At 37.9% G+C, this 22,234-nt stretch overlaps 1 protein-coding gene and 1 long non-coding RNA gene across 2 annotated transcripts in view; one reads left to right on the top strand and one right to left on the bottom strand.

Annotated features, from left to right (window-relative positions):
- The window catches only part of LOC116183898 (uncharacterized), an 80,199-nt gene extending 67,378 nt beyond the window's left edge, over positions 1-12,821 (top strand). Inside the window, exon 4 of the long non-coding RNA XR_004148602.2 lies at positions 12,687-12,821. This is a non-coding gene — a long non-coding RNA (uncharacterized LOC116183898). The remainder of the gene's footprint in view (positions 1-12,686) is intronic.
- COL11A1 (collagen type XI alpha 1 chain) overlaps positions 1-22,234 on the bottom strand; it is a 130,106-nt gene that overhangs the window by 9,746 nt on the left and 98,126 nt on the right. Inside the window, exons 44-57 of the mRNA XM_031505522.2 lie at positions 22,089-22,196; positions 21,080-21,187; positions 19,973-20,026; positions 16,468-16,521; positions 15,643-15,750; positions 14,994-15,047; positions 14,035-14,088; positions 13,884-13,937; positions 7,592-7,645; positions 7,026-7,133; positions 6,786-6,839; positions 6,448-6,501; positions 5,880-5,933; positions 353-406 (exon numbers count right to left, since the gene is read on the bottom strand). Coding sequence (XP_031361382.2) covers positions 353-406; positions 5,880-5,933; positions 6,448-6,501; positions 6,786-6,839; positions 7,026-7,133; positions 7,592-7,645; positions 13,884-13,937; positions 14,035-14,088; positions 14,994-15,047; positions 15,643-15,750; positions 16,468-16,521; positions 19,973-20,026; positions 21,080-21,187; positions 22,089-22,196 — 972 coding nt within the window. The remainder of the gene's footprint in view (positions 1-352; positions 407-5,879; positions 5,934-6,447; positions 6,502-6,785; positions 6,840-7,025; positions 7,134-7,591; positions 7,646-13,883; positions 13,938-14,034; positions 14,089-14,993; positions 15,048-15,642; positions 15,751-16,467; positions 16,522-19,972; positions 20,027-21,079; positions 21,188-22,088; positions 22,197-22,234) is intronic.

A 22,234-nucleotide genomic window follows, 5' to 3' on the forward strand; every position in this document is an offset into this window, starting at 1 on the left:
AGGGGGGCTGACTGAGTTTGGCACTGGAGGGATGTACAAGAGGCAAAGTGCTTTTTGAAAGCCAGAATTCTGCACAAGACAATTTCCTGGGTGAAATGTCTCTGGCTTCACAGAGAGATGTGGTGCCAGCAGAGCAGGCTGCCCTTGCTTGTTACAGGTGGGCTGTGTTGGGCCTGCACTGCTGGGTCCATGCCATTACATATTGCTACTAATTCTGGGTCTGAATTTGGATTTTTCAGATTGTCTGTTACTACTTTGAAAAATTCCACACTCGGTGCATCATAAGCAATTTACTTTTAATTTTTAAATAGCTTATATTTCTATGCGTCAAAAAAAAATTTCAGTGTATTACCTTTGCACCTTTTTCACCTTGTCTGCCTTCAGCTCCTGTTGCTCCAGGAGGTCCCTGTAAAATATGGACACTGAGCTCATAATCTCAGGTTTTTTCAAATATAACCAGTGAAAAATAATCTGAAAGTGCAATTCTCACCATATTAATAAGTAGCAAATGCTTACAAAATAACATTTAATTTTTTTTTTGACATTTTATTCACAGGATAAAAAATACCAAACAGCTCTTATTCCTCTATAAAATTTTCTGGTTTTTTAGAGTAGAATACCTAAAAGATGATGATATTCAATCTGTTTGGGAAAAAAAACCAAAAAACACTAAACCAAACAAACAAAAAAAAATCCCAACAAGATGGGATATAAAAGAGAAAAAGGCAATACTAATTTATGTGTACAATAACAATTTTAAACTTGCTTTACATTTTATCTATTCACTGTAGTTTATCCACTGACTCCAAAAAGGCCTCTTTTTCTACAGTGCACAGCATGGCAAATACTTCTTTATTCTCTAAGTCAGGGATGGGCTCAGTAAGGGGCCTGATTACAGTTGGACAGCCAAAAATTGATATATTATCCACTAAATATGAAAGTGAAAAATAAAAAGACATTTTTCTCCTCCAGAATATCAAGGGCTGATTTTTAGGTCAGGTAATTAATATTCATAGCTTCAGTTATGAACAGGAGCAGTGTCTAGAATTTAATGTACTCTGCTGAAAATGGTTCTCTTATATGCTTAGTTTAGAAAAGATGCACTCAAGATAATGGACCAACTGTTCTCTTACAAGGTTAATTTTTAGCCTGGGAAATGTCTTTATTACAAGTAGCTATTTCTTGCCAACCAATGAGCAGCTTAAAGGAACATGAACGAAAAGTGACTATGCTCAAATGCTGTGATTTTGTGAATCTATGTAAGACTCATCTGTTCATTAATGCAACAGGCAGATTGTTATGTAAGAAAAATGTTCTGAAGATCAGCAACTAGAAAAATTCGATCACTTTTATTTATTTACTGCTTTTTACTTCTTCACAACATTTAGAAAAACAATTCAGGCTCCTTAAAGGTAAAGCACCAGAACAGAATTTTAATTTACAGGCAAGAACTGTACTTCCAGTTAAGCATCTGCCTGTTTGCTTTGTGTGCTCAGGGCTTTGGATCAGTGTTTGACCTAAAGGCATTTTTTGTACTAGAGCTGAATTTAGCCCAAACTTTTTATTGCTTGATGTATTTCACTATTCACTGCTACTGGCACATACCTTGAGCAACTTCTCTGGTTTTAATTCCTGGAAATTTATATTCATTTTATAGCTATTTACATAGAAGTATATTAAGGTCATTCATTTGCTTCTGAAATTAAGCTTTCTCCAGGGTGACACTGAACATCTGCAGCACTACATGAACCTTTTGGCCAACAGAGATAGTTCAGACTCTACAGCAAAGATAATGCCAAATGAATTGAATTAACCACAAGAGGACTTTGACCATTTGTTGTGGGTATCAACAGCTTTTTTCTTTGGTATTTTTAAGAGCTATAAGGGGTAAAGGACTTAGTTTTACTTCTTCAAAATACAGAGAAGCTTAAATCCCCTGGGCCAAATGCTGTCTCTTTAAAACAAGAAGAATATTTTAAATCTCAGCTGTTCCAATAATTAATAATGTCTGATGCATGTAACCCTTCATGTAGGTTATAATTTTTGGGTGGATCATGGTTTGCAGTGATAATAAGAAAGATCAACAGGTACATAAATAAATTCAGAAGCATTTTAGAAACATGACTTTTTTTCTTACATGGATTAATTTACATGCGCATTGTCTTTACTTGCCTTAAATTCCCGTATGGATTACAATCCACTCTATCTAAGAAGCTGAAAAGGGTTGAATGTGGCAATTTGTGCTGGAGAAATATGGTCTCTGCACAAAGTGGAGATGAAGCTGCAGCATGAATTAGCCCAGTGCAGCGCTTGGGGAGCGCTGAGCAGGGCCAGGGCAGCGCCTGGGAGCGCTGAGCAGGGCCAGGGCAGCGCCTGGGAGCGCTGAGCAGGGCTTGGGGAGCGCTGAGCAGGGCCAGGGCAGCGCTTGGGGAGTGCTGAGCAGGGCCAGGGCAGTGCTTGGGGAGCGCTGAGCAGGGCCTGGGCAGGGCCTGGGAGTGCTGAGCAGGGCCAGGGCAGCGCTTGGGGAGTGCTGAGCAGGGCCAGGGCAGTGCCTGGGGAGCGCTGAGCAGGGCCAGGGCAGTGCTTGGGGAGCGCTGAGCAGGGCCAGGGCAGTGCTTGGGGAGCGCTGAGCAGGGCCAGGGCAGTGCTTGGGGAGCGCTGAGCAGGGCCTGGGCAGTGCCTGGGAGCACTGAGCAGGGCCAGGGCAGTACTTGGGGAGTGCTGAGCAGGGCCAGGGCAGTGCCTGGGAGCGCTGAGCAGGGCCAGTGCAGGGCCTGGGGAGCGCTGAGCAGGGCCAGGGCAGCGCCCGGCGCGCAGCGGCTGCGGGAGCTCCCTGCGCTGCCGCTCTCCTCCCCACACTGCCGCTGCTGGGAGATTTTAACTGCCTCAAAGGACCTCATAACAGTATTTTACAGTAATGCACGATTCTCCCCCTCAGCACCCCAGCTACCATGCTGATTTTTATGAACATTGCACTGTAATTTCGGACATACTTCCTGATATATTTTTTGAACCAAGAAGACCAAAGAAATCATGCAGAAACAAACTCATCCTTAATTTTTGTTATGTGAACCTAATGAATATTTTTCTCTGTTCTTCCATATTTCATTAAAATAATTTCAATTATTGTTTGAAGCTGGCTTAAAGCATGATTTCCAACACAGAAAACCATTACCACATTTCATTAGCCTGTTGTGATAGGAGCCTGGCATATTGTTAGGTATTCTGTGCATTTGAAATCAAGAGAGAAATTAATTTTTAAATGGTAAGTACACCCTGCTGAGGCAGCATCATGCTGTAGTCAAAATGAAAAAAAAAAATCTCTTTCATAGAAACACTTTATTTTTTCCTAAGTTTTTCAACATTATATTTAAAGGCAACAAACCAAAAACACTTCTGCTTTGTAAAATTGCTGGCTTTGCTTCAGTATTGACATCTCTTCTTTTAAGGGAAAGATGGTATGGCCTCCAGTTGAGAACAAAAATATATCTTAGTCTTGAGCTTTAAATTCTAATTCTTGGTTGGCATATGGAGGTTTATGTGTATGTGATGTGGACATCTGATTGTCACTGCCCAGGGAAGCAGCCCAGCAGCAGATCCCAAAGCTCAAGTGCCTGGCACACTGAAGGGCTGGGAGGAGCACAGGCAAGGAGTGCTGTCTGTGCTCCTCTGCACAGATTGCACACTGATCTGAAGGACAAATACTCTCTGATGGTGTCTTTTCCTTATGCTTTTAACATTTGTCAGATGGAAATCAGTGAATTCAAACTAGAAGGGTTACCCAGTGCTGTGTGGCAAACCAAAAAGAAGTCCCAAAAGTAAGAGCAAGGGATTATGTTTCAGAAAAATAATAATAACAACATAACTGTAGAGGGGTTCAATCTGTATCTCTAGGTCTAGATAAGCAGCCACAATTACTACCATTACTTGCAGCTAAATTACACTGATGTATAAAGCCTTCTGAGCATGTATTTTTCTGATCTGGTGCACTCACAGATCATTTAAGAAGTCGGAATATGTAAAATAATAATTACTATTTAATGAAACTTTTTTAAAAAATCACTTTAAAGACTTTGTCAATTATTATGTCGCAAAAGTCACCCTTTATAGGTTATGGTTTTGGCTTATAAATTTCTTAGATTCAATGGAAAAATGATGTATGTCCATGTCTTTCACTAGAATTTGCTTCCCAGGGAGAGCTGGGGAAACTTTTTAACTCTGTAACTAGGCAGAGATTGCTTAAATCTCTGACAACTGGTAATAAACATGATTTTAGAAGACCAGGCAGTAAAACTGAGGTCAGGTCAGTTACAAAATGGAATGCAAGAGAGGAATGAAAATATATAACAAAATAAAAAAGGAACCTACTGTTGAGGATTTTAAAAGCCTTTAATTAAAATTATGAATTCTGATCTCTGCCAGCTCATTATTTCAGAGACCAAAAACCAAGAAATGGCATGGAATTTTGCTTTCTAGTAGTACAGCCAGAGCTGCACCTCACAAACAGCAGTATTACTACTGAAACTGTGTGTCCTCCTCAATCCAAATTAAAATATACTTGTTAGAGCTTTTTCTTGAAATTGATTCTACCATAAAAGTGATGAAAACTAATAAAAAGGTAAGGTAAGTATGAACTTTTTTTCCTAGGTAAGTATGAACCTTTCAGTCTTTCATTGTTACTTTCTAGTACAACATCAATATAATACAGATTCCCTACAAGTTTGAAACATTCTGGTGCTCAAGTAATGTAGAATCTGATTCTAAAAATGTTTTCTTCAAAATTCAGAAAGGGACTACATTGGAATAATTAGCCATGCATTTTCCCTAAATTGGAAATGTGTCAAACCACATGTAAAATGGAATTTGTGCTTTGAAATTATGTTTTTTTTTGTCTAGGTACAATCAGAATATAGCCCATCTCTGAGGAGTGAGATGTTGCCTTTCTGTATAATAAAGCAGGAAGCTTTAATTTGATGTCAAGCAAACATACTAATTGCTAATATTCAGTTGAGCTATCTTTCAGTTCTAGAATAAAGTTGCTAATGCAACCATAATAATTTAGAATATTATAAATACTTTGCATGTTGGTGGAGCAAATATATTATTGTGTAAAATAAATAAAACTAATTAGGCATGTCATTCCACTCAAGCCCATTAAACCAAGCAATTTAACATATTTTATTAAATAATTCTCAGCTTACATTTAATAATGCCACTTCTTCTGTTTTTTAATATGTGAAAACTGCATCTAATTGCTCTCTGAAGCAGACCTAAGGGTTGATGCATCTACTACAGTTCTGTGACTGCAACATTATTTACTGGGTTTGATTAGCTATATTGGGAAACCCTGTGAACCTTCAAAAGCTTTAGAAATAATGCAATAGCTTCATAAGTTAATGCCTGTTAATTTTGTATGCAGAGAGGATGATATAGATTTGCACAGTAGCTGCATTGTAATTATTTTATTTCCAAGACTAAAGACACCAAAACAGACACATTCTTCCTGCTCCCTGATAGCAGGGAGAGGTGTGCCTAAAGATGATATCTGCTATTACTGTCATACCAACTCACTCCTTTTAGCAGACTGATTCAGTAGACACTGGATTTGTGAGTGAAAACACAAAGCACCTTTATGGGTAAGCAATACATTCTTCCCTATGTATTTTTTTTCTTCTTATATTCCATGTAAGCCATGTTAAAGAGCTTTCTCTGCTGTTTCTGTTTTGTTTTTTTTTTTTTTTCATTTCTCCCCTTATATTACTTAAAAGAAATGACAAATGTCAGATGTGAGTGTCCTAGCATGAAACAAGTAGCTGAAATTCTCTAGTCACAGTGTCTCAGAAAGAGAAGTATACGAGAGAAGAGGAGATATTCCTTACTCTTTTCCCAGGAGGACCCGGTGGGCCAGCTTCACCTGAAGGACCTGGTGGACCCTGCAACAGAAAATTAAAATCACAGCAGTAATAAAGGATGAAATTCTCATCTTTATTAAACACCACAGACATCTGCCATGTGTTAGCCCCTTTCAATGCACAGAATCTACAGAAATAGAACTTTGATGCTTAATATGGGTATTGCTCAGTTCCTGCTTAAGATTTTGGCTTAATTTTTTTAGTTCAGCTAATGAAGATTATTTGGCTGCAGCATTTTTCTCTTATGCTCAGACCTGCTCTATTTTTAGCGCTCCTCAGCAGCTCCATCAGAAATCCTTTAGCACATCACTACTTCTGAAAGAAATTGAGCTCTTGCTTAATTGTGTTCCTGTAATAAGGGCAGTTCTACCTCTTCAAGGAAATAAATAGTTATTTTTCAGTATAATAGAAAAAGCATCCACTCTGAAAATATTTTTAAAAGTGTGACTGCATAGATGCCACTGATTTGGCAAAAGATACTTTCTTATCATCAGAGAGATCATGCAGATGAAATAAAGTGAGAGAAAAATCTTACAGGTTGACCAGGATCACCATCTTCACCCTTCTCTCCACCACCACCATCCTGACCCTATAGAATTCAAGGAAAATAAACAAAAATTCAGCTAATTTAAGCCACTAACTTTCATATATGAATATAAGAACACTATTTTTCTATAGAACATTTTCCCAGGCTCATTATTTTTCAAAAGTTTTAGAAGATTTCTTAACATTTTTAAGCCTCAAGAAATGCATGAACAAAAAAGCAAAGGATCTTACAGGCAAGAGCTTATCCCCAGAAAAGAAAGACACAGTCAACTAGAATTAAGTACAAAGTAAGACTAGGATTTAAAACTGTTTTTAAGGTATACTTACAGCTGGACCAGGTTCCCCAGGGGGACCAGGATCTCCAGGAAAACCAACTGGGCCCTAGATAGATCAGGAAAAAAAGCAAGGAATGTGTCATCCATTGCCAAGCAGGTTGCACTTATCAGAAATAGTTTATGAAGCATATAATGAACTTAGTGCACTTGAATGCAATGCTATGGTTCTGTACTGACACAACTTCAGCAATGCTTCACAGTGGTTTGGGTTAGAATTATGAAGCTCACTTACTGGGTTACCCTTAGGCCCATCATCACCTGGAGGTCCTTTAGCACCTGGTGGTCCGGCTGCTCCAGGTGGACCAGCTTCACCTTTTTCTCCCCTTTCACCTTTTGGACCCTGTGGAAAACACATGAACACAAAAATGCCATCTGGAAATGGAAGGGCCAAAAAGATCACAATGGCAAACTGATTTTTCAGACAAGGACCATGTCACTCCTTGATAAATTCTGGCATATAAGTGGGAAATTGGAACCTCTCTGCTCAAGTGCCAAATTCTGTGCTCAGCTTGCATCAGTGAACCGTTTCCAGAAAGAAAAACATGCAAGCCAAAGCTGATACTTACGGAAGGAAAAATAGGTATTGTTTTGGGAAGTTTCCATCCTCTGTTAGTACAAAATGTGGCTATGATTATTTGGAAACAAATATCATTTTACAGGTATAAGTTCTCCACTGAAAATTCAAAGAAACCATACACAAGTGCACAAGTGATCTGAGGAAATGCTTATCAAAGTCCTGCCAGATACCACAGTTCACCATAATAAATGTTAATGATGACACAACAACAAAATACTCACAGCTGTTCCAGATTCTCCAGGTGGTCCAGGGTTACCAGCTTCTCCAGGCTCACCCTACAGATGCATAAGAATAAATTTATGAGTCATTAGGGAGAATATTTTGATGAATTTACTTCTGTAATTACATATTTTTCCCATGCCTATTTATGTAAACAGCTTATAAGAATGGGCTTTTATTTGGTCTACCTAGAGGGGTTGAGTTATGCATATGGTCTATGCAGAACTGGAATCTGAAACTTGAGACATAATACATCAAACTAATATTTTCTTGAGCCAGGGAGACTAAACTTCCCTTTGGGCTTTGGAAGATGTTCCCCTTTATTATCCCATATATTGCAATTTTCCTGCTTGTGATTATTGCTATAGCTACTGTTGGAAGAAGAAAAAAAAATTATAAAGAAAATCCCAAGGATGAAATAATAGCATCACTTAGAAAAGCTTTCTCCAGAGGCTACAGAGGTGTGTGCTATGTATTTACCAGTGATGGAATTTGTTTAGTAAAGCAGATGGCTTACAGGATGATACCATATGAAAATCCATACAAGTCAAAGATTGTGCGCTATTAAGTGAACATTTAAAATAATTCAGTCTCCTTCTGAGTTAATACACAGTATTATCTCAAGGACTGTCTTTTCAATTCTTCATGTTAAAGTTTAGTTATGACCAATTATTTTCTAGCTCAGTGGTCTGATGCATAAACTTTTAGAGAAAACTCTTCTCTTAGTAGAATACTTAGTTATTACCATCACAAAAACATAAATCATGGAAGGATAACATTGTGATTGTTATGGAGTACTAAGATAAGAAATACATATGCTTATCCCACTGGATTTTGCAATCCAACTGCTAGTAGGGGGAATTCTTCCACCCAGTAATATTCTTTTTCCAATAATCACATCTATGAGCAAGAATAGTTCAGTGCTGAAAATGCATCTTATGCAATAATTCACTGAATTTACAGAATTGGAATAAATTTGTGTATCCTTGCTAACCTGTGTGACCTGCACACCCTTCTTCATTTTACAACAATTCAGTTAATTCATACATGTCTGTCATTTCCATGTGGTCAGTATAAAACTGTAATTCATAAAATACAATTTAAAACCAAAACTTATGGTGTAGATACTGCACCTTTTTTCAGAGAAGCTTGTAGCAGCATGCTAACATTGGTGGGACCAGATTTTGGCCCAGTACAAATATTTCATTAGATTAAAGGAAAATATTTCAGTACCTCTCAGCTGAATTCCAGACTAGGATAATTAACAGATAACCAATATTTTAGGAGCAATATTAAAATGCCCTTTAAAAAGGGCACTATTAAAGGATGAATGTGCCTTTAAAAACTGGTATGTTCTATTAGATATACTGAAATTTGTAGGAACTTCAAAAATGAATGATCCCTTTTAATGTTTAATATTAATTTACTTATGTAATGTTGCATCCATTTTAAAACAAAACCTGTAATGGATGCTTCAGGTCAATAAGTGTTAAGAATGTTTTCTAGGAAAATTCACAATCTTCATGTTCTTATTCTTTGCACAGCATTTACTGAGTCTGCAGCATCATTAGCATTGGGGTTTTGTCCATGCCTACTATCAATCAAATGAGATTTTTGTAGCAACAGAGAATGATGTCTGGAATCAGCAAAAATATGTTTTTCATGTTAGTAGCCATATTATATCCACAGAATCCACCATATAGAGCCTTTCCAAAGGTGAGCCCATGGCAGGACAAAATGAAGCAGTGACTGATTGTGCCCAGTCTTTGCAGACAAGCACTTGTGCAGTGCAATCCCCTTGGCAGCTTCTCAGAGAGAGAGTTCTTCTGCTTTTCTGCCTAATGGTTGTAATTTATGACGATCCACATTTGATTGCTAATACAATTCTTACCCTTCCTGTTGACAAACACATCTTCATTCTGTCAAACAACACTGGGCTCCCTCTGACCTACGCTTGGGAGCACTGGGGGTGCCTGCTCCAGCACACACATTGGCTCTGTGCACTGCAGCTCCCCAGAAGCAACAGTGTGGAAAGCTGAGAATTGGAAGGGCTAGAAAATGCCAAAATGTTCCCTTAAAGAGCATTTGTGAAAGATAAGACCAGTTAAAGTTTCATCTCACATTAATATTTCTATATCATTATTCTACTAAAAAATCTGCCCCTTCCATGTAGGCAGTCCTTGTTTTATCTGACAGTGATTTCTATATTCCAAGTATTTGGTATTATGAAATGCTGCATTTGGTTTAGATAACTGTTAAGGGAGTTAAACATTGTTTCGATAGAGAAGACTGTAGCTAATATATAGTTACAGAGTGCTTATTTATAGCTACTAAAACCTATGTATTGTTGGCCCTCATCTTTATTTTCATTTTTAGTAACAATGGCATTAATTCAGAACCTTCTCCATAGGAAATATTGCATGTTCTGTTGGGAAACAGATTTTATGATCTATTTATTCCATCTCTGGAGATTTTCCTCTCTTTTGTTAGCAGCTCAGATCTTTCAAATGTTACTGTGGTCTTTCTTAGGCAAAGCCTTCCTCTGACAGTATTTCAAAAGGGAAAGACAGACATCTTAAACTACAAAGGGTCATGTCATTTTGCAGACATAGTTAATTCTGAAAATCTTCTTGGATTAAGCAGAATGGTTTCTACCAAGCTGGGCAAAGTAGTCTAAAAGTTAAAATTTAAAAAAACATTATTAAAAAGTTTCAAGGTTTAAAAAATGTTCTTTTCCTTATGATCAGTTCTAAAGAACTGATAGCCAAAGCACAAAGATAGTGGATGGAAGGCTGCCACCTTTTGGTTAAATTCTGGGACATAGTCTTTAATTTTGTAACAATGAGAGGCAACTTTGCAACTTTCTGGGTTATGATAAATTAGTTTTGCTCCTTTTTGCCATTCTCACAAAACAAGAAAAGGAGAAATTGTAACGCTAGAAGAGAATCCCTTTTGCTTAGGCCTGCATATGTGTTATATGTAATGTCTCTGTGAAGAACTAAATTGAATTGAGAGAAATTCTAAAGGCTTTGTTTTCTGCGAGGGCTCTTGTTTACAGTGTTGGATGAGAAAAATATCACAGTCAGGAGATCATTATTAAAAGTAATTTGTTAGGATGGATATTCAGGTAGTCTAAACGGTCACAGACACACCTTGATTAGGTACCTTAGCAGTGTCTACACATACATGTGTGGAAAAATTATATATATACATAAAATTGTCTGTGAACACATATCAAACATGTTTCTAAACTTAGAGCCAGGATACTCAATAGATTTTGTCCTCTCACTTCCATCTGCAGTGTAAATCAATGATTAAGCATGAGAACTATTGATCTCACTTGTTTACACTCCTTATAGTACACTCCTTATTAGTGTACTACTCTGGAAAGTTTTTTTAGAACAATATAATGGAAGAAATTTAATGAGTATTGTGGTTTTCTAACACGAGACCTTTTCATGCAGTAAACCAGGTCTGAACTCTGAGAGGCTACACAACAAATGCTCTGTGGGTTCTGCACACACTGAGTTTGCATTGCTCTCTGACTCTGATGGTTTATAATTTGCTGTGGAAGGGAGAAGGGGTAGAAGAACAGCACAGTGCTCAGTGCAATTATCACAAATTAATCTAAATTAGAAAGGCAAATTTATTTCATTAGGTTATGTGGAAGTGTGGGGTTAACATCTGTTTCCCCTCTGTTGTAAATTCTTACGTACATTCTAAGGCACAGGTTAGAGAAGTCATGAGCAACTTCCTGCCTGTTTGGAATATCTGCGTGTTAGACCTTTGATATCAAATCAGAGATAAGCGTGTGTAGGTACATTTTGGTTGTCCATTTCTCTTAATTAAAAGCAGAAGAAAGTGAATGCTCCCTGTGTGGCAGCTGGGTTTAAATGGTTCTGCTGAGTGTCAGACTGCCAGGCCCTCGGTGGAGGTTACAGCATTAATAATTCAGGGCTACAGGAGCATTTGCAGCCCGGATGCCTTTGAACATTCAGGCCCTTGTGTGCAGAGCAGGGGAAACAACAAGCTAGTTAAAAATGCATGGCACTAAGTGTGACAAAAATTGTTTATCTCTGCCAGAAGATAAGGGGGGTTTGAAATCTGTGTATTAATGAAAAAATATCTCCTGGTCAAACCATTAAAATATGCAAGTGAGCAAACCTAGTTCACTCCTCAGCAGTGATAGGGATGATGCCAGAATGTTTTTCCACATTCTACACTCACTGTATTGAATTATCTGTATTATGGTGTGTCTTTCCTGAAAGGGGTGCAGAGGCCAAAGCATGCTGACATAATAAGAAAAACATTGGGAAAAAAATGTGTGGGAAGAAAAGGAAAAGAAAAAATGCATGTTTTGTTTAAAAGCATGGCCTGTCCTCCCACTGCAGCAACTCCCCCTGAAAAAACAACTCTTGATGATATCTCAGCTTGAAATCTCATTAAAAGGAACTGAAATTTAGAAGAAAGATACCCTAACAAGGAAAATACCCTGGCATGTACTAAAACCTGAGGAGGAGGAGGGAGGAAAGTAATTACAATTAATATAAATGTCCAGAATAATACACTTGGAAGATTCTCTTTGTGAAGGCAGAGAACATGGGATATTAGCTAGAGGAAATAAAAAATGACAACCAAGTGATAAACAGTCTGGAATTCATGTTCTTGAATTAAATTTCATGGCCTAATCATCACAAACAGTGATTCTAAATCACACAGATGAGTTGCAGGGAGAAACAAAGGAGGCAGGAGTTCAATATAAGGTAATGCGTTTAGAAAATGGCTGGAATATAATTTGATCATGAAATGCTGAAAATTAAAAAGGTGACTGAAGCGAATTGCAAAAATTTCTATCAAGTTCCTTGGGCCACAATATTTTACAAGGTGGGTTTTTTTAAAGTACTGAATATAATTGGGTGCTACCCTGGATGTTCTCATAATTAACATTTTCCTCAGTAGTGGTCACAGGAATTTTTTTTTCCCACAATGCCCATTATTTTCTGTGTTCCACTGACATACAGATTCTCATTATTTTCTTATTCCACTGACATACAGACTGTCTTTCCCCCATAACTTTTTATTTCTCTTAACTCCTAGATTGTGTCTCATTTTTGGTACTCTTCCCAGAGAGAAAAGAACAAATCGTGCAGCCCTTCATGAGGCCAAGCTGGATGAACAATGTCATGAACTTGGGACATTAGAAGGAATATCCTTGTTAATAAAGCAGTCAAGCAGAAATGCATTGTGTTTTGTGTGTCTTGTGCAATTTTGGGGAAAAAAGATTGAAAACACCAGAATGCTGCTGTTCCCAAGAGGTGAGCTGATGCTCAGAGTCACATCCTGAGAAAGAAGCACTGCAGTGAAGAAACAAGCAGTGTCAGCTTGCCACAATGACATCAGTTTGGGCTCAGTACCCTCTGGTCTCAAAGGACAGTGAGGGAGACAAAGGATATTTCTCCATCAAACCAAATATTATATTGCATTATTCTAGTACGTTCTTCACATCCCAGAGCACAGGTAAGTGATTTAGTCGATGGGCATGTAGGAAAAAAAAATGGAACACCTGAAGATTCTTTTAAAAGGCTGTTTTAGTTAGAAAAAGGGAAAGATTGCTTCATGTTCTGAAAAGTTAAAAATAAAGCTTTCTGAAAAACTACCAATACTGACATTCCTAGTGATGTCTTTTCTAGGATTCACTGAAATTGGTGTTTCTTTGAACATGTGTGATACTCTGTGACAAATCATGAAATACTCAAGAGCAATCTACATAGTTTCTCAATAAGCAATTTATATATTGGCCTGGAATATATTTCTATTTTGTTTCCTCCATCTTATGCTTCACTCAGAATCTTCTTTCCCATTCCAAAGTTCAGGAAAAAATTAATGTTAAATCTGTAACATTACAGCAAAAGGCTTTTAGGCTTACCTAGGTGATGTGGTTGAAGTCATATAACTTGATAAAATAAACATAAACAAACATTTTAAGACTCTCTTTTGAACTTTTTGCTTGCTCAGCACTATATAATAGTTTACTCTGTTGCTTCAAATAAATCACTGAAAAAAAAGCCCTTATATCTCTTCATACCTCATCCTTCCTTTAAGAATAAATCTGGCATGTTCCTTGGGTAAAATATGAAAGTAACCAATCCCAAACAAACTCACTCCATATCCTGGCAGAAAAATTTCTGAATAGAGAACTGAAAATAGCAATGAAAAGAATTTTAACGAATGAATGTCATATAGCATTCTTATCCCAAAGTTTTCTCTTCCTTGGGGGTTTCCATCCACACTCACCTTTTCACCAACAGCTCCAACAGAGCCGATTGAGCCTGGGGGACCTTGAGGACCCTACAGTGATAAAAGATTTTTGTTATCCAAAATATAGTTATCCAAAATAGGGTGCTTATTACTCAGTTAGCAAGACAAAAAATAGATTGATTCTTACATCAGCTCCATTAGGACCCTGGGGACCTCTTGGACCTGGTGGGCCAGGTGGACCCTATATCAAAGAGACAATGTGATGTGACAGAATCATAGAACAGATATAATATAGTTACACTCATGAAGAATTTCTGACCATGAAAAATAATATACTCAATCTGTAGAGGGCTTTTAATCTTCATCATGCAGCAGGAGCAGCAGGGCCAGATTGCTGCCTGCTGGATGAGTTCAGAAGGTGACAGAGATGCAGGCTGTGCCACACAGTGCCTCAGCTGGACATGACCTGATGCTTAGGACCCCCTGAGGACTGGTTCTTTCCCTACAGGTTCCCTGCATGCAGAGACCTGGACCAGCTCAAGTGTCTGTGCCAGCCCTGGGGCAGAACATGGTGCCCACAGATGGGCAGGAGAGGAGCAGCCAGACTTGGCACAAGGGCTGGAGGCAAATGTAAGCAATAGAGAGCTTGCCTAGCAGTCAGGAACAGCCCACGAGGCATTCTGTCAGCAGGAGAAACAGCTGGAAAATGCATCACCCAGGGAAAGTAAACAGAGCCAAGCAGTGTTTACTATCTTCTGGCCTTCAAGTACCTGACACTGTATGTTAATAACAATGGCCTAAACTTCAGGAAGGCAGCTCCAGACTCTCTTGTGCAGTGGTATTTGCTTTTTCCTCCTTCTTTTCTGAACCTGATTGTCACTGGGCTGTCTCAGGCACACAGAGCATCTGCTTTGCTATCTCTTTTTCATTGTTTTCTCATGTTACATAAATCTCATTATTAATGATGAGGGGATAGATGTGGGAAAGCAAAGAAAATCCCAGAGAGAGTTTATATTACACAAAATGTTTCATACTCGGTCACCAAATTCAGGAATATCTTATCAAATGGTGAGCTATAGAGAAAAGACAATAATATATGGAGAATATTTATGTCCTCTAGAAAGACCAGTGGGGAAGAAGTCTTACCATTGGGCCCACATCTCCGTTTTCACCTTTTTCACCTGGTGGGCCAGGCAGACCCTGAAAAACACAGGGAAGACTACTCTAAGTAGGGTCCCTGGAATGATTAGTTATAAATCAACATGAAACAATGTAAATCAGATCTACACAGCAAATTTGTGAACTTGGGAGGGGCAGGATGGTTGAACAAGAAGAAAAATACCTATTTGCATTAAAATGGAAAGAAAAGGAACAGAGATTTTTCATATTACAGTATAGTCCTAAGATGCTTAAACTAGGTAACATAAAAAATTTGGGCTGGAAAAAAAAACCAAAACCAAAAATCACACACAAATGCTAAACTGGATGATTTTAAAAACATTGCCAGGATTATCCAGACCTGAGGTGGGAGTCTGGATAATTTATGCTCTGATATATATATATATATATATATATATATTTAAGTCCTGCTGCATTAAATCTGTTGTTTATGCATGAACCCCATCAATATGGGATCTTTCATTCCTTATTAACTGATGTTATCATTTATTTAATAGAATACAGTAGTCATTCAGTTTCTGACACAGAAATTGGTGCTTTTACAGATATAAGGTAAAATAAATCTTGTTTTACAGATATAAATCTTGTTTTACAGGAAAATAAAAAAGGAATTTACCTGTAAGCCAATAGGGCCTGGGGGCCCAGGGAAGCCTCGAGGACCTTCATCACCTTTTTGCCCAAACATCCCTTGCTGACCTCTTGGGCCTGGCTCTCCATCACCTCCCTGTTTGGAAACAATGAAGAGCAAGACTATCACAGCTCTGATGATAACAACAGGAAAATCTCCATGGAAATGACTGGGAAACAACTACAAAAGGGCTCAGAATCACACCAAGTATCTTTACAAATGCATGTTCATCATCTTGGCTGGATGCAAGCTGTTGCACAAACAATACCAGCACATGCTCTGGTTTAATATAGGTCAATTAGTGCTGCATATCTCACAGAAATGTTCCCTGAATTCCCCCTCTCTATCACATCTGCATAAACATTATAGCTGTTGAATACCTACGTAAATATGAGTAGCACAGGGTTCTACCAATATTTAGGGTAAAAGAATTCAGAGCCTTTTAAATAAAAATAAGAATTAATTCACTTGGTATCAGGTGGATTTAAAAAAAAATACACTCTTTTTTAACTGCATATGTACTGAGCTGCCAAACACACCACCAAACAAGTTCACTGAAAGGATGACCCCCATTCACTATTTACAGTATTTAGTTTTTAATAATTTTGTCAAATTATTGCCCTGCTGTAAATCTGCCATACAGTAAACACCCACAATGTTTACAATAAAGAACTGCATGTAAGTGGGCAGGGACAGAACTGTTAGTGGTGTTTTGAAATATATTCCTGAGTAAGGAGCAAACAAGCAAACAGTTCAAAGAAGTCAGCATCAGCTGAGTTATGCAAGGTTGGGGTGGCTCTACGAGCTACTTACAGCTATCCCTGGGGCTCCAACAGGACCCTGCAGACCTGGTGGACCCGGAGGACCCTGCAAGGAACACACATCCAAAAGGACAAGTTAGTGATTGTGACATCTGCAATGAGATTAAAGGCAAATACAGACACGAGAGAAACCTGACTTGCACAATCACAATCTATTCAGCATTTCCATGTTTCTCCATGGAGGATCTACATCCTTCATTCACAACATTCACAAGTCCTTTCCATTCAGTCCAAACTATTTATCTCTCAAAACCTCAGATTTTCACATCTATAGTAGACAATGTTGGCATTTGTTAGAAGCTCATTTTTAATGTTTCTGAATAAATTTCCATGTGAACAGGAATCAAAATGAAATTTTTTTCACAATGAAAAATATCAAAACTTTCATGAGATTTATGCAAAATATCTCTCAAACTTTAAAGCATCATATAAAAACCTATCTTTAATGAAAATGCTTATTATTTGGAGTAGTTTTTATGAAACTGCTAATTATTTTTGCAATGGCACAAAGCTCATTTTGACCTCCAGAAGAGATGAAAAAGTGCAAGTTCTTGCTGAGCACTGGGAATCACATTTTCTTTGATAATAAGTCTCTTTTCAACAGAATGGCCAAAAACCCCAAGTCTCTGAGAGGAATGTCTTTTTTTCATTCTCCCTGCAGAATAATAACTTATATTGCATATAATTAGAAGTCAGTCATGCAGATGTGATACAATGAAGCTATCAGAGTACAGGAATGCAAGATACTACTTTATGTTGAGGTGTAAAGGATGTAGTCTTCTTTTTGCCACACTACAGGAAGTAGACTGAGAAAGGGTAACTCTAAGAAGGCACAAATCTCAACACCTGGCCTTGGCTAATTCTAATCTGTTTCTGATGCCAAGTTGCCTGCAACTTCTAGGCTTCAATTTCTGATTTATATGAGAATAATGCTGGGATTTACAGACTTTTCTAGGGCTAAAATGAGATTATTGTGCCCTTTATAAGGGGAATTAAATAAAGGGACTTCTTAAGTCTTGCAGTCTATTTCTTTCACTGGATTTTATATATATTGTGGACCATTTTATTTTCTAGGGAGAATGAAGCATCAAACTCTGCATTTCTTCTCTTTTACAGTTTTATTTTTGTCCCATACCTGATGACAATACATGACACAAAGCTCTCTAGCCTCTGTGGTGACATATCTAAATAAAAGGACTCCAAGGAATGGTCCAGCTGACTGGGAAGTGTTACCATGAGAAAGGAATTTGGCATGCATGGATTTTTCTACACTCTTCAAGATGCTTCAATGTTCTCCTTCATTTTATAGGCTCTGGAATGAAGCCTATACATCCTTAAACTCATTTAAAAACCCATTTTGATGTAAAGCACTGCTGGAATGTACTCTGCAATTGATTAATGAGGAGTTATTTGGACACATGGCCAGATTCTTTTTCCCATTGCTCTAGAGGGTAAATGGAGAAAGTCAGAGCAGAATCATGAAAGAATCCTCAGTTAATAAAGGCAGCTGTGATAACTGTGGAGATTTTGAAGTTCAAGAGAGGACAGCACATCAACAACAAAATTGTGCTGTCTTAACTAGAATACGCCAACATAGTTAGGCACAGTATTTTCAAACCTACAAAAATAAATCTTTGTTAGTTTCAATGGGGAATTGAAGATTTTTCCAGCTCTTCTTAAACAGGAAAGATGAATCAGTTCTTTGATCAGAATCCTTGCTGTGATCAGGGTCTAAATGGCCACCAAAGACTTTTGTGGGTGGTTTGAGATTGTAAATATCTGTTCTTTATGTCCTGTGATTTCAGAACCGGGTACTTCCTCATCAGAACCTTTCAGAGGTGACCAACAAGCCCTTTCTCCCTGCCCCAACAGGAATCTCTCAGCACGTTGAAAGGAAAGAAGATTTAAAATGAACACATGCTGAAATTGTCAGGGTTTAATGACTACAGTTGGGGGCAAATAGATTCAAGGCATGTGACTTAAACCAGAGGTACATTCACTTCAACTAAGGCCTCAACACTGAATCCTGTATTTCAAGAAAAATACGTAATATTCTCAAATGCATTAAACCTTGAGACTGGGAGTCCAGGATACATTCTCAAATGATAATGCTGCAGACATTTATTTGTAAAGCAGGTCTGCTGGAGCAGGCCCAAATGCATCAGTACTCACTATGGGAACTGTGGTCACAGTTTAATGCTCAGCATAACTCGCTGTGCTAAAATAATCTGAAACAGAAGAGTGCAGCTTGTGTTTTCTTCCCTGAATTTCTCTGATGCAAAGCAATTCTAATGAAGAGGTATGGCAAAGGGGAAAATAGGATATGCCTGTGACTACATGTAAAGCCTGAAGTGGAACTAGATCAGAGGTTGGAACTAGTGGATCCTAAATTTCATTTCCAGCCCAAGCCATTCTGTGATTCTGTAATTCTATGACCTGTGATTTGCTTGAGTATGTACATATCCTCATATAAACATCATCTGATAATATGTAAGCCATAAATTTGGTGTAATTTTTAAAGTAATATACTGTTCTGTAACTTGTTAATGTCAAAAATCACACTGTTTTCAAGATAAATATACTTAGACATGAATACCCTTGTACTGAATTCAGAGCTTTGCTAACTGTGAATAATGTTGAAATATAATAATAAAAGGGATCTTTCTGCCATTAGTTTTCAATTTTTTATTAATTAAGAAAGAAATAAATTCAAGTAAAGTATCACTTTATCTTGAAATTGAACAGAAGTGAAAACATACCATTTTGAATTTTTAGGAAACAAACCACAATCAAACGGAAATAAATAAATGCTAGTTTTCTTATTTCTAGCTTCACATTTCAGAGTGAAAAAGGCTTAATTTTGTATGTCTGACCTAAATAAAAAAAGGACGTGCTTGAACTTTAGAATTAATTTTTGAAGATAGAAAAATGTCAAATCAAAACAGTAGAAACCTAATTAGTCCTAGGTTCACTAATAGGCCTAATGATAATATATGAAAACTTGTATTAATCTGCCATCAGTTAATTTTGCTCTCCAAGAATTAGATATTCTTTACAAATTTCAAAACTACATTAGTAGATTCCTCTTCTGAGTCTCCATACTTTTCATCCTCATGGCTAAGAAGCCAAAGCTGGGTATGTTCACACAGTGCAGTCAGTGAAGTTCAGCACAGTAAGAGAATGGATGGGAATTCTTGGTCTCTCCAGTTCAAATGCAGAATGGAGGAATTTCAATGATACAGGAAGGGTGCTTAAGAATGTAGTTTATATTTTGAAATGATTCCGTAAGCTCTAGGAATATGAGCAATAATAACTACATGTCTGGATCTGTAAGTACAAACCTCTAGTATTGTATAAAAGATTATTTTGAAGGATTATTTTAGAAGTGTGGGTTTTTTTCTGCTCATTTATGTAGCAAAGCTACCTGCATACTTCATGCATGAATGCCTTTTATTTATAAAGAATACATGTAATGCACAAAGGATTTTGCTACTCACGTTTTCTCCTTTGTCACCTTTGCTACCTTTCTGACCTGGTTCACCAATTTCACCCTGTAATTGAAAGTTAAAAGTTAAACTTGTTTAAAATGGTCTCCTTCACACTTAGCTGAAGTCAGTATCACGTTATCTCTAAATGTTCCCTTTGATATGATTATTCTATGTTTTATGCTGCTGACCCAAGTGAAAGCCTAAAGGGAGCAATTCTGCAGTGATCAATAATATGTCATATTAATCCAGATATTGATTGCTGAATTTAAAAGGGTAATGAGACCTGGCTTTGAAGTATAATGCTGCTGAGCTCTAAATAAAGGAAATTGTGTTGCCTATGTCACCTTCAATATGAACTTATAATGAAAGTACCCTGATTTACAGACTCATGTAACTGTTTATAACTGAACTACTGCTTCTCACTGGAGTCTATAGTATTTCAAAACTTCGAAATTGTTAAAATCACCAATAAATCACGTTAGAAAACAATGTTTTTTTTATACAATAATTAAAGACAATTAAACTAAATCACAGAAAATACTGTCTGTGGGATAAATAATACTTTTGCATCACAAAAATGGATGTTGAAATCTTTATCTTTGCCCTGTGCTAACTAGCAGAGAAGTGCTGGGTCAAGCAACCACACCAGATGACCCTAAAAGGTATCGTATTTTAAATTCTGCCAGAGGTCAACAGAATATCTCTGCTGTGAACATAATTATTTCGACACCCTCAACCTACCAGCACAACCTCTGGTGGTTCTGAATCCCTGTATATTACTGAAGACATTTCATCTTACTCGTTCAGTAAACCAGGTTTCTAAAATAGGCAAAAATCAATTTTGGCATAATTTGCCTTATTTTGCCACACTTTCATCCTCGTTTCTTTGCCAGGATATTCTACTAGCTCTTTAACAAATACCCAGTGTCCCATGGCATCTGTCCCTCAGACATCTCGTCATAGAAGAGGTTTTTAGGTATTTTTTTGTAGTAGGCAGAGGGAATCTGGGGGAGGCAGGGATAAGATTTGTTGCTTTGTCACCCTATTTATTGTGAGGAAAGCTACAGACAGCTGTACTGACAGATCTTCTCCCAGATACCAAATATAATGATTCACCTTGTCGCCATCTTCTCCAGGAGAACCACTAGGACCAGCAGGACCAGGAAGTCCTACAGGACCCTGTATTCCATCACGTCCAGCTGGACCTTGGGGACCTTTTTCACCCTGGTTTTGAAGAAAATCAAGCAATCCACATTATCACAGGAGAGTAATGAAAATTTCAGTACAGGGAGTCCCAATACCAACACAAAATTAAAACATCCATCCCCCTCCAAAAAAAAAACCCAACAAAACAGAGAACACCACAACAGAAAGTTATCAAGGGAAGAGAATGTATAAGAGAATTATATGAAGTAATAATGGAAGCTGATGTCAAATACACTTGTACTCTAAAGCAGAGTGGCTGCGTACAAAGTTTTAATGAAACACTGATTTCTTTCCACTCCCTGTTGTGATAGTAACAGGTTTAACCCTTCCTGGTCTTAGAGAACACAATGAGAAGTGTTTTACTGTGACATTCACATTCTCTGGACAGAGAGACATAATTCTGTCTCTCAGGATTTCCTGGAGAAGCACAGAGAGAAGAAGATAAAACAATCTCTGCTCCTTTGTTTTCTCATGTGGAATATGGTGTGGAGATTGTTTACCTGAAGTGATTGCTGGATTGGATTCTGGTGAAGGTTGTTTGGGTTCAATGACCAATCAGATACAGCTGTGGTTCGGGCTCTCAGCAGAGTCATGAGTTCAGGTTAGTTAGTTAGACAGGTAAATAAGATGTAAGTATGTAGAATAGCATAGTATCTCTTTAAATAGTATATTAATGTAATATAGTATAGTTTTAATAAAGCTATCCTTCAGCCTTCTGGATCTGGAGCCAGACATCATCATTTCTTCCCCGCATCTGGGGTTTGCTGCATTTTTACTATATTTTGCTATGCACATATTTGTAAATCTAAAATGAGTAGGTTGTGTATTCTGAGAATACATATTGAACAGAGTGGGAGCAAGTACATTCTGGAATGAGAAGCGTGTGCAGGGATAGTTTTGTGGGACTGTGGTTACTCACGGGAGCACCCTTCTCTCCGGCGGGGCCCGGAGGCCCCTGCGGGCCGGGCCGGCCGGGCAGCCCGATGGGGCCAGCGGTGCCCGCAGCGCCGCGCTCTCCTGGCGAGCCCTGGAAAAACACAGCGGATAAAGGAATAAAAGGACAAA

Source organism: Lonchura striata, chromosome 9, assembly GCF_046129695.1.
Source record: "Lonchura striata isolate bLonStr1 chromosome 9, bLonStr1.mat, whole genome shotgun sequence".
Lineage (NCBI taxonomy): Eukaryota > Metazoa > Chordata > Aves > Passeriformes > Estrildidae > Lonchura > Lonchura striata.